At 41.2% G+C, this 15551-nt stretch overlaps 1 protein-coding gene across 15 annotated transcripts in view; it reads left to right on the top strand.

Moving 5' to 3' along the window:
- LTBP1 (latent transforming growth factor beta binding protein 1) overlaps positions 1-15551 on the top strand; it is a 424762-nt gene that overhangs the window by 257819 nt on the left and 151392 nt on the right. For all 15 annotated transcript variants that reach the window (XM_033838746.2, XM_033838748.2, XM_033838744.2 and 12 more), the window contains one exon: positions 12318-12440. In XM_033838746.2, the coding sequence (XP_033694637.1) occupies positions 12318-12440 (123 nt within the window). The remainder of the gene's footprint in view (positions 1-12317; positions 12441-15551) is intronic.

Raw genomic sequence — 15551 nt, 5'->3', positions numbered from 1 at the left:
TCAAAGAAATTAAGTAATGGAAGATAGCATACCTGGAGAGTGCTAGCATCTACCTCTGATGCCTGGGCTCCCTCTCCCCCATTCTGTGCTACTAACATTTAGTTAGTAGTTTGTAGTACTTCTTATCATGCTTTTTATGTCATTAATTCCTGACAACGACTGCATCTGCTTGTTACAGGTGGGGAAACCATGGCTTAAAGCAGCAGCACTGGGGGGGATATTAGATGCTCTCTGGTTCTTTTACTCTTTAGATCAGACTCTCCTGTTAGGTGCTTTCAGTAACTTGGTTTAGAAATCAGAGTTCTCCACACTTCATTGTTTACTTTCACAGCAAGTTTTCTTGTTTTAAATGTGTCTGCTTTGTAGGTAAAATAAGTGTTTTTCTCTCTTGTTATTAGCAAGCCATTGTACCTTAGTTTTATCCTGAAGTCCTTAACAAGCAGAACTGTTGAGGCCTCTAGAGGCTGTTTGTTTAAGCTTGCATTCCTTTTGAGCACTCCTCCTGAGGCACTCCCCTGCTGTATCACCTCTTCTCCCTTCCCCTGTAAGTTAACAGTTACTTTACTAAAACAATCATGTGTTTCTCACACTTCTGGGGGCAGCTGGACAGTTCTGCTGACCCAGGCAGGCCGGGTATGGGTGATGTCAGCCAGGCTCAGTCTTGGGTCTGTGATCAGCTGATGGCTGCCTGGGGCTGGATGGTCCAGGATGGCTTCAGCAGGGATGGCTCAGCAATCTTCCACAAGGTGTCTTATCTAAAGCTTTTGAGGCCTAGGCTTGGGATTGACACACTGTCACTTCAGCTGTAACTGGTGGCTGAAGGAAGTCACAGGCCAGCCTGCATTCAAGGAGTGGGAAAATAGACTCTACTTGCTAGTGGGAGAAGTTACAAAGTCACATAGACAGGGTCATGGATACAAAAAGAGGTAGAGAATTGCGGCAATTTTAGAAATCGGTCTGTAACACCTTGAAGATCTTTATTTGTATTACTGGGAGGTCACTTTACGTCTAAACTTATGAGGCCATGTTGAAAAAGTGTTGGTGAAAAAAGTCTGATAATATTAGAAATTATGTAGTTTATTATCTATTTAAATTTTTATTAGTAGTGTAACCTATATATAGAACAATGCACACATCACAGGGAATTAGCTCAGTGAATATCACAAAGTGAACATAACTGTGTACTTATCACTCAAGTCAAGAAACAGAAGATCCCCTGCACCCCAGAATCCTCCCTCTGTCCCTTCTCAATTTTTACTTTCTCCCTCTTTTCCAGAAGTAATCACTGTCCCGAGTATTATAAGCATAGATGAGTTGTCTTTTTAGGAACTTTCAAATTATCCAGTAAGTGCTTCGTGTCTGTCTTCTTTCACTTAGCAGCATGTGGCCAATACCATTTCTTTAATATTCAGAACTGTGACTAGTGACGTAATATCCATTGATGTTTTCATTTAAAACTTTTCAGTGACTTTTCCCTTCCTTCAGCATGTTCTTCTGTGACTTCTTAGTTTATGCAACACTTGCTACAGTTAATGTTTTCTCTAAAGTTCCCTTCAGTTCCATTAACATAAGGGAATTTATTGCTCTGATATTTCTTTCTTTCCAGGAGGAAATAAGCAATATGTATAGGAGACTAATGTGGGTATGAAAATGAAACTTAGAATCCACTGTTATTGCTATATATTTGGGAAATCATAGTAGAAAGTCAGTAGGTGTGAACTAAGACTGCAGTCAACCAGACTTGATAATTAAGTTATTCAAAGTACTTAAAATGTTTAAAATTCTTTTTATTTACCTATCAGATTCATCACAGTGCTCTGCTGTATTTAGTGATTTAATCCCAGAAACTGGGGGGGGTACTTAATGTGATGCTGAATCATGCTTTGCAGTCTCAATGACCAAGAGGCAATTGATATGTTTTACTGATGTGAAGGTGTTACTTTACTGGCCTAGACATCCTCTTGGAACTCCTGCTGCTTTTTCTAGTCTAAATAGGCACAATATTTTGGGTAAGGATTTAAAGTTTTGATTTGGACCTGAGTATCATTTTAGCATTTAAAATCAGTTTGGGACCCATTCCCATCCATTGTAAAATCATTTTCTGGTGTGTCCTCTTACTGTGCTCCTATCACTGGGATAAGATTCAAAAAGGAAATGTCTGCTTATTTTATTCACTTTTCTTCAGGAAAGACAGTGGTGAAGTGAGTCATTAGCACATTGTGTTTTCCAATAGCTCTTTGACCTTAGTCTCTGGGGCTATAAAATCAATGGGAAGAAGCCTGTTGTATCATGAGTCATGGGGAAAGCCCATAATAGATAATGTTACTATGAATGTTTCAAGGAGAAATTAATGTACTGTCTATAGATTATAGTCGGAAATCCAAGACCAGCAGAGATGTGCATCTTCCATGTGTAGCACACATGTATTGAGAAATAAATACAGGCTGTTCTCTGGGCTCTGATAATTCTTCTATCATGTTACCCTGCAGACAGAAGGATTGGAAGGCAGGGAGTTGTTCCCACAGTGGTTTGCTTCCTTTGAGTGAGTTCAGTGATTGAATCCACCCCATGCTAGATGATTATTTTATAAATGTGGGACAGTTACAGGTCATGAGGCTATGGCTGCAGTAGGGCCTAGGTTGAAACAAATACAGTCACAAAGAGACCCATATGATAGTTCCTGGGGCTGACCCAAGAGAGCAACATTTCACAAAATGTGCTCCACAGACCACTAGGTCAGCTCGATGTTAATAGGTGGTGTGTGAAAAGAGATTCCAGGGCCAAAAGTGTGGAGAATACCAAGTTAAACAGAGAAAACCGAGTCCTCGCCAAAGAACTTCTCAGGGGGTCTTCCATGTGCAAATGTACATAGAATATGTAGCGTTTCTCAATCATATTCGGCCACAGAACTCTTCTTTTAGCAGAAGTCTCACAAAGCTTGTGTTTTGTATAAAATACCTTGGGTAAAATTGCTCTTGAATGTTGATCTTCTAACATTTTTTTGTTGCCTTAGCTCCTAAAATAATTTTGAAAAACTTAGGTGTTCACACATTTTTAAGCCAATATCTGCATTTTTTAATCAAAAATTAAAGGGGTGTAGTAGATTCCTTTCTGGCATGTTTTATTAAATATGGGCTTTCAACATATTTTCAGCAGCAGCATTGGCTCATTTACTCTATGAATGATGTCTGCCGTCTAACCTAATTGGCAAAACCAGACTCTCTTATGAAATAAATCAGACTTATCCCTTTTCCTGTGACTGTGTCCCTCAGGAGGGATATAGTTGTGAATTGTTTATTCGTTTGGTGCCTTCGATAATTTCACATTGTAGGGCAGTGCACCTAGAGAGATTCCAGATGGGCAAGAGGGTGCCTTGAAGAGAAAGCAGACACTGAGTAAAGGAGAGAGGGAAAAGGAGATTGGCAAGTGTGTTGTTAGAGCACTTTTAGAGAAGAAAACACATGAAGGCTCAAGATCTAGGAATTGATTCCCTTAAATAAAAGTATCCAAGCATGGGCCTCCCTGGTGGCGCAGTGGTTAAGGATCCGCCTACCAATGCAGGGGACACGGGTTTGAGCCCTGGTCCAGGAAGATCCCACATGCCGCGGAGCAACTAAGCCCGTGTGCCACAACGACTGGGCCTGCGCTCTACAGCCCGCGAGCCACAACTACTGAGCCTGTGTGCCACAACTACTGAAGCCTGTGTGCCTAGAGCCCATGCTCCGCAACAAGAGAAGCCACTGCAGTGAGAAGCCCGTGCGCCGCAACCAAGAGTAGCCCCCGCTCAAAGCAACTAGAGAAAGCCCACGCGCAGCAACGAAGACCCAACGCAGCCAAAAAAAAAAAAAAAAAAAAGGATCCAGGGGTGTGTGTACCCAGTGTGAAGCTGCTTCCCGGGGTGGGGGAGTTTAAGAAATACATATGTCCTCTTAGAGAGTGAACTCCTCCTTTATCTAAATTAAGTGATCCCTGTTAAACAGCCAAATGGTCTGTCTGGCTAGGAAAAGTATTTACCTCAGAGGTGGTTTTTTTTCCTGCTTTCAACTGGAAGTCAAATTGCTGGACTGTGTGATGGCATTTCTGTCCATCAGCAAAAACCAGAATCTCCAAAACACTTCATATTTTCACACAGTATAAAGATCTGCATGTACTGTTCTCACCTGGTACCTAACTCCTTTTGGTTACTGGACATGCCTCATTTCCTGTATAAACTTGTGTTACTAAAAAGGCAGTAAATTAGTACTCACTTTGTTAAACATACATACTTTCCTGTAGGAGCATAGATACATAAAAGTGTGTTTATTTCCCACAGGGTACTTATGCTAGTCATGATATATGTTATGCAGTAAATGTCATACTTTATTTATTCCTTGGCATTTTCAACTCTGGCAACTTGCAGATTGTTTTGAAGTCAGGATATTTAAGCTAGGAGCAACCTTGGGGATTATCTGCGTTGCAAGAGAGGAAAGTGAGATCAAGAGAAAACAAATGACTTGCTTTAGGTGACATAATTTAGGATCCTAGTTACCAAACTCGGTCTTAATGAGAGATTTCTCCCATTAGATTTCCCCATTCTCCCTTAACCCTTTTAAAAAATAAGAGCTTGGACAAAGTTATCTCTATAAAACTGTGAATAACTGTTGTGTTGCTCACCTTCCAAAATTGTTACAAAGTTCCAGTGAGAGAAGGTGTGCTGTACAAATACAAAGGACGGTGATGAGGATCCTTGCCTCATAGTACTAGATTGTTGTTATCATCCTCTGGTGCTGAAATGCTAAGGCTGTGTTACATTAGGTTGTGTAAAGAGTCTCTTGTTGGGCTTCCCTGGTGGCGCAGTGGTTGGGAGTCCGCCTGCCGATGCAGGGGACACGGGTTCATGCCCCGGTCCAGGATGCTGCGGAGCGGCTGGGCCCGTGAGCCATGGCCGTTGAGCCTGCGCATCCAGAGCCTGTGCTCCGCAACAGGAGAGGCCACAACAGTGAGAGGCCCGCGTATCACACACACACACAAAAAAGTCTCTTGTTATGCATATGTCCCAAATACTCTGTATTTTTATACCATCTGGATAATAGATGCCCCAGCCTTCTGTTTCTTTTGTATTAGGTTGAACCATGTGACACTGCCAATATTCAACCATTTTAAATTTATAAGAAGACCAGTTTTGTATTATTGAACTTGATAAATGGCCAGAGGTTCATGGTCGGCTGTACTGGGCAGAGACACTCTATGAATGTCCTTAGTGAATGGAGAAGTATGTAAATCTTCACATGAGCCGTAGCCTCCCTGTCCCTCCACCGTAGATTTTGCCTACTCTAAAGGTACACACTGGGATGTATGAGTTTCTCCCTTCCCTTTTGCCTCGGCAAACTTCTAGACTCCCCAGCCCAGCAGCTCAGATGGAGATACGGGGGCGGGGCGGGGTGGGGATGGTGGCGGTGACTGGTTCTGAGTCAGCTCCTTCTGCCATTCATCTTGACCTTGTTCTTGAACTCAGTAAGCTGTGTTCTATGCAAGTGGTTACACCATTCTTTCAAAGGATAGGATTCCACAATTGTCCAGAGAAATTTGGTGGTCTGCAGAGGGAAAACAGTGAACAAATTCGTTTGTTTACCATTGGTTTGTTTTTTTAAACTAAGTACTACAATACTTCAGTTTAATCAGAACACATTAAAGGAGATTGGCTGATCCTGTAAAATACGAGACTCCTGAAACAATTATTTTTGTCAAATATAAGTAATTTATAAAAAATTATAATCAAGTTAGAAGTTTTATTTAATTTTAAATAAGAAAATAGCCTGAGGAATTGAAGCCTAAATAGAACTATAATTCATAATTAGCCAATCATGTTTCGTATAATTGTTAAACTTTGGCCCGATAACGCCTCCTCTCAGCGTAATCCTTAAACTTCTCATATCCAGAGAGCACACTTTCGGTCAACCCGTGTTTTGCCCTTAATGCATGTGTGAATCTTTAATTTCCTTCAGTTTATTTATAAAGGTCTTAAAGAGCCTGACTACCTCAGAAAGTCATTTAGATAATTGCTCATGTTTCATATTAATTTCTGGGGTTCTAAATTTAACAACACGGGGCATAAGTTTTTTGCCTTTTTCTTTAAACACAAAAGATATAAACTATCTAGCCACACCACAATCCTCTCAGGAACGAAGCAGGGGATGGAAGAATGAAGTGGCAAAAAATAAGAGAATTCCTATCCAATTTTTAGATTTCAGATTTGGCATATTAGGAATGAACAATTTATGAATGGAATGCTTTTTAAAGTTTTATTTGTGAGTGAGTTGTTGAAACCTGGAATATGATTTTTCACAGAAATAATGTCAGTGATTTTCAAATTTTCTTTACAAATGCCATCTTAGAAGTTCAGTTTTTGAAGCAGACGTAAAGGAACTGCCTTGCTTAAAAGAGGTGTGTAGGGTGCCCAGTCTCCAGGGACAGGTCCGCAGGTCACAGTTAAGTCTGATGAATTACCTTAGAGCCCCGGTCAGACATGGTGATGCTAGGATTCTAGTCTTGCAGATCACAAACCACACACAGCCCCGAGCTCAGCAATCTGGGGAACCTAGTCTGTTTTGCTTCTTGCTCGGGCCAAAGCACAGTCTCAGAGACAGCAGGAGACCATCCAGATGTAGACAGTATAGAGGCTGAGTTGAGTGAATGCAGCCCTTCAAGTCCCCTCATGGAGCAAGCACTCACCTCCACTCCATCATTCCTCAGACAACTTTACTTCGAGATGGTCCCTTCTGTACTTATAAACTCATATTTTCATCCCCTGTGTGTGAATTTTTCAGTGAGGGCATTATTGACAATTTTCTTTGTCAAGGGGGACTAACCGCACTTTGTTCAGTTCCCTAGTGTCCACCCAGTGAGTGTTACCCAGTCCTTGGAACAACCCAAAGTGTCCCATAGCTAAGCGTAGCCCACTTTGAGAATCAGCTAAGAGGGAAGCAATCTTATCGACCTACAACATCCCTATAGGTATTTACGTTGTAGGAGAGATTGCTTTTAGATCTAAATGGCTACTAAATATACGAAAAGGAAATGCAGGTCAAAACCACAATGAGATAATACTACACTCCCGCTCAATGACTAAAATGAAAAAGACGGACAGTAATTTGATGAGGACGTGGAGCAGTTGGTACTGGAAATTGACACATAACCACTTAGGACAACTGTTTGACAATGTTTATTGAAGTAAACATGAGCCTTATTTAGTGACCCAGAAATTTTACTCCTAGATATATACCCAAGAGACATGAGTGCCTAGGCCTACCAAAAGAGATACATATAAGAATGTTCACAGGGCTTCCCTGGTGGCGCAGTGGTTGAGAGTCCGCCTGCCGATGCAGGGGACACGGGTTCGTGCCGCGGTCCGGGAAGATCCCACATGCCGCGGAGCGGCTGGGCCCGTGAGCCATGGCTGCTGAGCCTGCGCGTCCGGAGCCTGTGCTCCGCAACGGGAGAGGCTACAGCAGTGAGAGGCCCGCGTACTGCAAAAAAAAAAAAAGAATGTTCACAGGTGCATGGTTGGAAATAACCCCCCAAATGTCTCTCAACAGTAGAACAGATAAATTAACTTTGTACTCACACAATAAAATGTAACAGAGCAGTGAAAGATGAACTGTATGCAAAAGCATTGATGAATCTCTTAGGCATAATAAAATCAGACAAAAGAATATATACAATATGATTCCCTTTATATGAAGTTTAAGAACAGCTAAGACTAATCAACCATGATGGGAATCAGGATAGTAGTTACCTGTGGGGGCAAAGAGGTTGACTGGGAAGGAACATGAAGTGCCTGCTGAGGCACTGGGAATGTTCTAAGTCATGATCTGGGTGGTGGTTATACAGTATGTGCGTACACACGTGTACACACTTATCTACTTGTATGTATACATGTATGTATATGCAAAAACCTCATATAGTTGTACACTTAAGATGGATATACTTAGCTGGATGTAACTTTAAAAAGAAAAAATCTTGGAAATTTAATCTCTAATTTATAGTATTTTCTAGAATATGATAAAAATAAATTGAGGTGGTTGAGGGAAATGGGAGTTATTCTGGAAGATGTGAGAGTGTGTCCATGCTTCTGGGTTTCTGGAGCCAAAATTAGGGGAAGTGGTATTGCTAGGGGCACAAGCTGATTAGAATAGAGATGGTAGGAAAAGGGAAGGGAAAATTTTATATGATTCCTCTTCTTCACTCTACTTCTTCCTGTCTTTAGCCATAGTGTTTTTGTTTAAGGCTTAATTTCTGTCCTCCATTCCCATGGCATCATGGTCGAAGTGGTGGGCAGTGTTGAGAGTCAAAGAGGGGACATTGGAAGAGAGCATAAGGTAGTGGTTGTGTACCAGGTATCTATGCTTTGTGGGGGACAAACACCACCTTAACCTGCAGGGAGGTTAGCCAGCAGGGAGACTGGATGGTACTGTCATAGAAACTTCCAGATAAGGGAAAATTCTGGGTCCCAAGAGGTAAACACGGAAGGTGTAATGGTGCAGTCAATGAACAGGAGTAAAAGCCCCTCAGAGAAAGAGGAAGGCCGATGATCACACCCTAGTGGGAACATGAGGGGAAACAGTGGTCCAGCCTTTTTGACCACAACTGGCTGGTTACCCAAATTTGAGGTTTAAGTGGGGACATACAATAGGGGATTCGCTTGTACCATGTAAGCTCCAACTGGACTTGGCACTCTTCCTGGTCCTTCATGGTGGTTCTCTTAAAGAGAATGAGTTATAGGGGGATATTTTCAATCACATGCTGCGCATAAATGTGCGTTATAATACAACACACACTCTGATCAAGAGTAAGATGGGGGGGCTTCCCTGGTGGCGCAGTGGTTGAGAATCTGCCTGCTAATGCAGGGGACACGGGTTCGAGCCCTGGTCTGGGAGGATCCCACATGCCGCGGAGCAACTAGGCCCGTGAGCCACAACTACTGAGCCTGCGCGTCTGGAGCCTGTGCTCCGCAACAAGAGAGGCCGCGATAGTGAGAGGCCCGCGCACCGCAATGAAGAGTGGCCCCCGCTTGCCATAACTAGAGAAAGCCCTCGCACAGAAACGAAGACCCAACACAGCAAAAATTAATTAATTAATTAATAAACTCCTACCCCCAACATAAAAAAATAGTAAGATGGGCAGGTGCTGGACCATATGCTGGTCCAGGTGTCATCTAGCTATACCAGTTTCCAGCTGCATGCAAGCTGGAATGCTGTAGAATTTACACAACAAACATGGGTTGTCATTTGAATGTCGTTGAAAATGTCATATTGTCATGTGTTGGGTAAAATATGTCCATGTAGATATCTTTGGCTACGTAGAATATGAAATATAAGCAAATAGTGATTTATTGCAGGCTGTATTTGCCTTTTTATGTGACGATTCTGCTAGTAATGTTTTGCTACCATGGCGTTCAGTTTAATGTAGAAAATTAACATTTTAGGATCCTTAATAGAAGTTTTATTAGAATTAATGATTGAAAGAAGTAAATATAATTTCAAATGGAAACACTAAAAGCCAAGTCTGTTAACTGTTAAGCTTCATAAGACACCCTGAATAAAATAGATGACTACTAATTCTTTTTTACTTTTAACTTGTCACATTCTGTTTATTTTTAATTACCTTTGCAAATGACTCTATAATCTTTTTTAAAAAATTGCCACATTTTCGTCTCTCCTCTTCCAAATCATTTTGATTTCCCCTTGGGCCACTGTCTTAGTCCATTTGGGCTGCTATAACAAAATACCACCAACTGGGTAGCTTAAAAACAGCAGGTATTTATTGCTCACAGTTCTGGAAGCGGGTAAGTCCCAGATCAAGGCACCAGCATGGTCACCTTCTGGTGAGGGCCCTCTTCCAGTTACACATGTCTCCATTATGTCCTCAAATGATGGAAGGGACTAGGGATCTCTCTGGAGCCCCTTTTATAAGGCACTAATCCCATTCAGGAGGGTTCTTCCCTCATGACTTGAAACACCCTGCAAGGACCTCACCTACTAATACCGTCACCTTTGGGGAGGGTTAGGATTTCAACATATGAATCTGGCGGTCGGGTGGGGGGCCCAAAACGTTGAGACCATAGCAATCACCGCATGCAGATGACCTTGAGGCTCTGTTTCCAGCGATGCTTTCTTTTCACTTTATTCCTGAATCTGCTGCTATGGCTGGATATTTATACAATACTTGAGTATCCCAGCGTGACCTTCTAGTGTAAAACTTACCTCTTTTTTTTTTTTAACATCTTTATTGGAGTATAATTGCTTTACAATGGTGTGTTAGTTTCTGCTTTATAACAAAGTGAATCAGCTATACATATACATACATCCCCATATCTCCTCCCTCTTGCATCTCCCTCCCACCCTCCCTATCCCACCCCTCCAGGTGGTCACAAAGCACCGAGATGATCTCCCTGTGCTATGTGGCTGCTTCCCAATAGCTATCTGTTTTACATTTGGTAGTGTATATATGTCAGTGCCACTCTCTCGCTTCATCTCAGCTTACCTTTCCCCTCCCTGTGTCCTCAAGTCCATTCTCTACGTCTGCATCTTTATTCCTGTCCTGCCCCTAGGTTCTTCAGAACCATTTTTCTTTTATTGTTAGTTTCCATATATATGTGTTAGTGTACGGTATTTGTCTTTCTCTTTCTGACTTACTTCACTCTGTATGACAGACTCTAGGTCCATCCACCTCACTACAAATAACTCAATTTCATTTCTTTTTGTGGCTGAGTAATATTCCACTGTATATATGTACCACATCTTCTTTATCCATTCATTTGTCGATGGACACTTAGGTTGCTTCCGTGTCCTGGCTATTGTAAATAGTGCTGCAATGAACATTGTGGTACATGACTCTTTTTGAATTATAGTTTTCTCAGGGTATATGTCCAGTAGTGGGATTGCTGGGTCGTATGGTAGTTCTATTTTTAGTTTTTTAAGGAACCTCCATACTGTTCTCCATAGTGGTTGTATCAATTTACATTCCCACCCACAGTGCAAGAGGGTTCCCTTTTCTCCACACCCTCTCCAGCATTTATTGTTTGTAGATTTTTTGATGATGGCCATTCTGACTGGTGTGAGGTGATACCTCATTGTAGTTTTGATTTGCATTTCTCTAATGATTAGTGATGTTGAGCATTCTTTCATGTGGAAAGCTTATCTCTTCATCTGCCCTTTTCCTTCACAGAACTTTCTACAAAACCAATAGTGTCTTTTCCTCTTTGCTCAGATTAGAAGCCTCAAGGGCATCTTTTACCCTCTTCTTCTCTAGTGCCGGTGTTGGCCAAACACCAAACACCATGCACTGTCAGTTGCCCTTCAAAAACAAACAAACAAAAAACAAAACTTCATTCCTTCTCTTCCTGATAATTCTCACTAACCTGGCTTGTCACCAGTCTCATACTTGCTTATTCCTTCAGTGATCAAACTTTTAATCTCATCTCACCAAGACATGTGCTGGCCAGATGTGTTTCCCTAGAGCCTGCCCTTGATTATATCTTCCTCCTGCTCACAGACCTTTCATATATTTCCCTGTTTTCAATAAAATTGCATCCAAACCTAGCCTGGCTTTAACCAGCTCTTTTTCCGACTATTCACCTTCCTGAAACTTCTTTTCCAGCCAACAGTTTGACTCATGATTTCCTGATCCCTTTCCTTCTGCAGTCTCTGTCACTCATGCTCTGATGTCCACCCATGTAGATCGTTCACCCCTTCCTGCCCATCCATCTGGCTTCTCCCCAAATTCAACACCTGATGAAGTCTTCCCTCCTTCTCCATGCTGCAGTCTCCCTTACCTCCACCTTCCTTTAGTAGCTCTTATTTGTCTATACAGGCAATTTCATAATTTAATTTCTTCAGGTTTATGACCTTTCTTCTGATTGTGATAACGATTTTCACTTCTTTAGTTTTTACATAGTTATAGGCACAACTAGACTGTAAGTGTCTCCAGGGCAAGAGTCTTCGCCTTGCCTATATGCCCTATAATACTTAAAAAACACTAACACTAAAATATAAAATCTGTGAAGGCTGGCATCTTTGGCCAGTTTTGTTCACTGGTAAGTCTCTAGTATCTAGCATAGAACCAGGTACATAGTAGATGCATAGTAAATATTTGCTAAATTGTAGATGTTCAGTAAATGTTTGATTTGATTAAACTGCTGCTGCATTAAAAGTCGCTCGCATCTCTTACTTACTATAACCGAGAGGTATTATAGTGATAAAGACAGGGAATGCAATTTACAGCCACAATCTGTTCTACAGAACTTGACTTCTCTTTCTAAAAGAATTGTTTTCCTGCAGATATTAATGAATGCCAACTACAGGGTGTGTGCCCTAATGGTGAGTGTTTGAATACCATGGGCAGCTATAGATGTACCTGCAAAATAGGATTTGGGCCAGATCCTACCTTTTCAAGTTGTGTTCGTAAGTAATGATCACTTTTTATTACTATTTTGCATGTTTTTTTGGGGGGTGGGGGGAAGGGGGAAGTATCCAAAAGAAGATAAATACTCAGTGGTCAACTGAATATTGTGAATATGCAGGGAAATGTCATTAAAACGACAGGAGGGAGGAGGCGGCCTGATATACTACAATAAATCTGTTTATTTAAAAAATGCATTTTTATTGTGTTCAGAAAAAATGACAGCTTAACCTTAAGGTAGAGAACAAGCACACAGAGGAATTATGCAAAGAAACAGTTAATTAAAATTAGCATACCTAAGACATGAAAGCAGATTTTTCCTTCATGAGTATTTTAAGCATTGTTTAGGTGGAGTGAAACTTTGTCCCAGCTTCTGTCTTTAATTAGTCCAAATTCTGAGTCACTTCTGTCTGATTTAATGAGGCTTCACTGTACTTTCTTGGTTGGAAGAGTCTGGGAAATAGTTAGCAAGGCTCTGTTTCAGATTTTTTTATTCAATTCTAATTTCAAATATTCTGTTCTGTTGTCCTCAAAAACCACTGATATGTGTCCCTGAAGTTAAACTATTTTGCCTTACAAATCTGTCTCTAAGATTTTTTTTTAACTTGTTAAGGATAAAAATCATCCATCAAACCTTATGTGCTAATGTTGGTACAGAAAATGTAGTTTCTCCAAAAAGACACTCTTGCCACAAAACCTAATCCAGTGTAATCAATACAGATCACCTGACAATTAGATGTATGCATTTTAGACGTAAAGGGCTCAGACACAGAATTTTTTAAGACTACCTTATTTTTAAGGTACTTGTGCCCATTATTACAAAGTAGGTAAATGCAACAGATTTTTCAAAGTCACATACGATTAAAGGTTAAACATTTTAAACTAATGTATGGCAGAAAACTGTCGAGATGTTAAGAGCAATCCTGCATTAATTTTTGTCTTGCTAGGTTTTTGTTTTTATTTACCTGTTTTTATAATGTGGCATTGGTATATGTTAAGTTGTATCTTTCTGGTCCCCAGTTTTAAATTTGTCATATCATCAAGATATATTTTTCATGAAGGTACCATCATTTGCTTTTAACTGTGCGTCTCTAACTCTGTGCCCTAAGCTGATGGATAGACATGGTGAAATAAAGACAAATGTAATAAAATAAAAATGGCAATCTCATTCATTACTTTTAGAGGAGTTTGTTGAGTGTTTTGGAACGTTGTTACTAATTACTACTATTTTCCTTTGAAACCTGTCAAATACAGATTAGGAAATTTTGCACATAAGTTCTTCCGTGTTCTTTCACAGACAGTTCTGATCATAAAGCAGGCAGGCACCTAATTATAGGGCTTTTTTTGGCAGGTGATAAAATTAGACTGTAAAATTATGCTTGCATACAAGGTACACTTGAAAACTGATGCAAGGATTTGGAAATTTCAGGCCAAAAATGACATCATTGACAATATCCAGATAATTTAGGGATAACTTCTGGCTGATTGGAATTACATGAGTAGAGTATTGTAAATACAGTTGTATAATTTAAGCATAAAACATTTTTAGAGTTTGAATATAGAATTTGTTGTGAATATTTGTTTTTCCTTAAATAATTTGCTTTGTAGTCTGGTTAAAATGACTACATTGAATGTTGTAGATTAGGTACGCTTAGAGGACTGGTCGCAAAGTGTTTTATTTGACTAGATCTGATGTCTAGAGCTAAGGACAGACATCCAGGTTTTAATAAGATTGTAGAAACCTGCCAATGAGATTTTTGAAACACACTTTCCTTAGCATTTATTTTCCCTGTCATTGCCCAGATAATACTGAACTTATTAAACAACCATCCATTCGTATTTGAAAAATAAATAATTTAATTTTATGGTTCAGCTACAACAGCTGAAACGATAAGTATTAGGAGATGTTTGTTGCTAGTTAAATGTTCCCGTTTAGAGTTTGAAGTTAAAACCTGGGCTCTTTACCAGCATTGAGTGGGCAGATTTATTTCTCTTTCCTCTGAATTTACCACATGTAATATCACAGAGTGATGTAAAGTCTTTCAGGATTTGCGACTTGGTTCAATCCAGTCTGATTTGTGGGTGAACCATATTTTGGAGAAGTTGATAGGGAAGTCTGAAGAGAAGGAACATCTTGAGAAAGAATGAGGGGAGAAGGTGATACTTACAAAGTAGGGGGGGAAAGCACTGGCAAATTGGTGGTACCCTTGATAGTCATGCGGGAAGTAGCAGAAGGAGACTGGGGATCACACTTGTGCACACACGCGTGCACAGACACGCACACAGACACACAAAGGCACTGAGCAAAGCTATCATTTGGAGTAAATGCTCTTGCAAGATATAAAAACAGCCTTGGCTAGACTGTGGAAGCAGATGGAGGAGATTGACCACGTTTGCTCAGGCAGCATGAATTTAGGGCATATCCAGGCCATAAAAGGTGTGGCTGACTCTGTGAACTCAAAGAAATGCACTTGGCAGTGGCCGAGGAGCAGTAGGAAGCTCTCCCTGTTCCTGAATACGCTGAGGTGAACACCCTCAGAATTCCTTGACTGCAGCCAAAGGTTGCAACCGCTTCACTTTCTCTCCTTGCCCGCGCCCTGTCCTTGACTTAGCCAAGCTGAAAGAAGAAAGTAGGAGAGTTCTGGCGTTTGCTGTCTCCGACCTCTGTGTCTGTGGATCAGGGCGTTGCTGCAGTAGCGTTCTCCAGACCTGCTCCTACCTCTCTGTGGGGAATGGTGAAACTCCAGGCTTTCTCAGAGCCAATCCAAGAAAAGTATAATAACCTGTGCAGTCAGAGTAGGAAAGCTTTCTGACTTTTTAAGCTGCAATTAATTTTCTTCAGAAATTCAAGAGCTCCAGGATGAATGCTGGGGAGGGTGTGTCCACAGGTTCAAAGGGCCCAGCTAAAAGAATTTTGAGGGGCTTCCCTGGTGGCGCAGTGGTTGAAAGTCCGCCTGCTGATGCAGGGGACATGGGTTCGTGCCCGGGTCCGGGAGGATCCCACATGCCGCGGAGCGGCTGGGCCAGTGAGCCGTGGCCGCTGAGCTTGCATGTCCAGAGCCTGTGCTCCGCAACGGGAGAGGCCACAACAGTGAGAGGCCCGCGTACCGCAA

The sequence above is a fragment of the Tursiops truncatus genome, chromosome 14, assembly GCF_011762595.2.
Source record: "Tursiops truncatus isolate mTurTru1 chromosome 14, mTurTru1.mat.Y, whole genome shotgun sequence".
Classification (NCBI taxonomy): domain Eukaryota; kingdom Metazoa; phylum Chordata; class Mammalia; order Artiodactyla; family Delphinidae; genus Tursiops; species Tursiops truncatus.
This window is presented reverse-complemented; position numbering and strand designations above follow the sequence as displayed.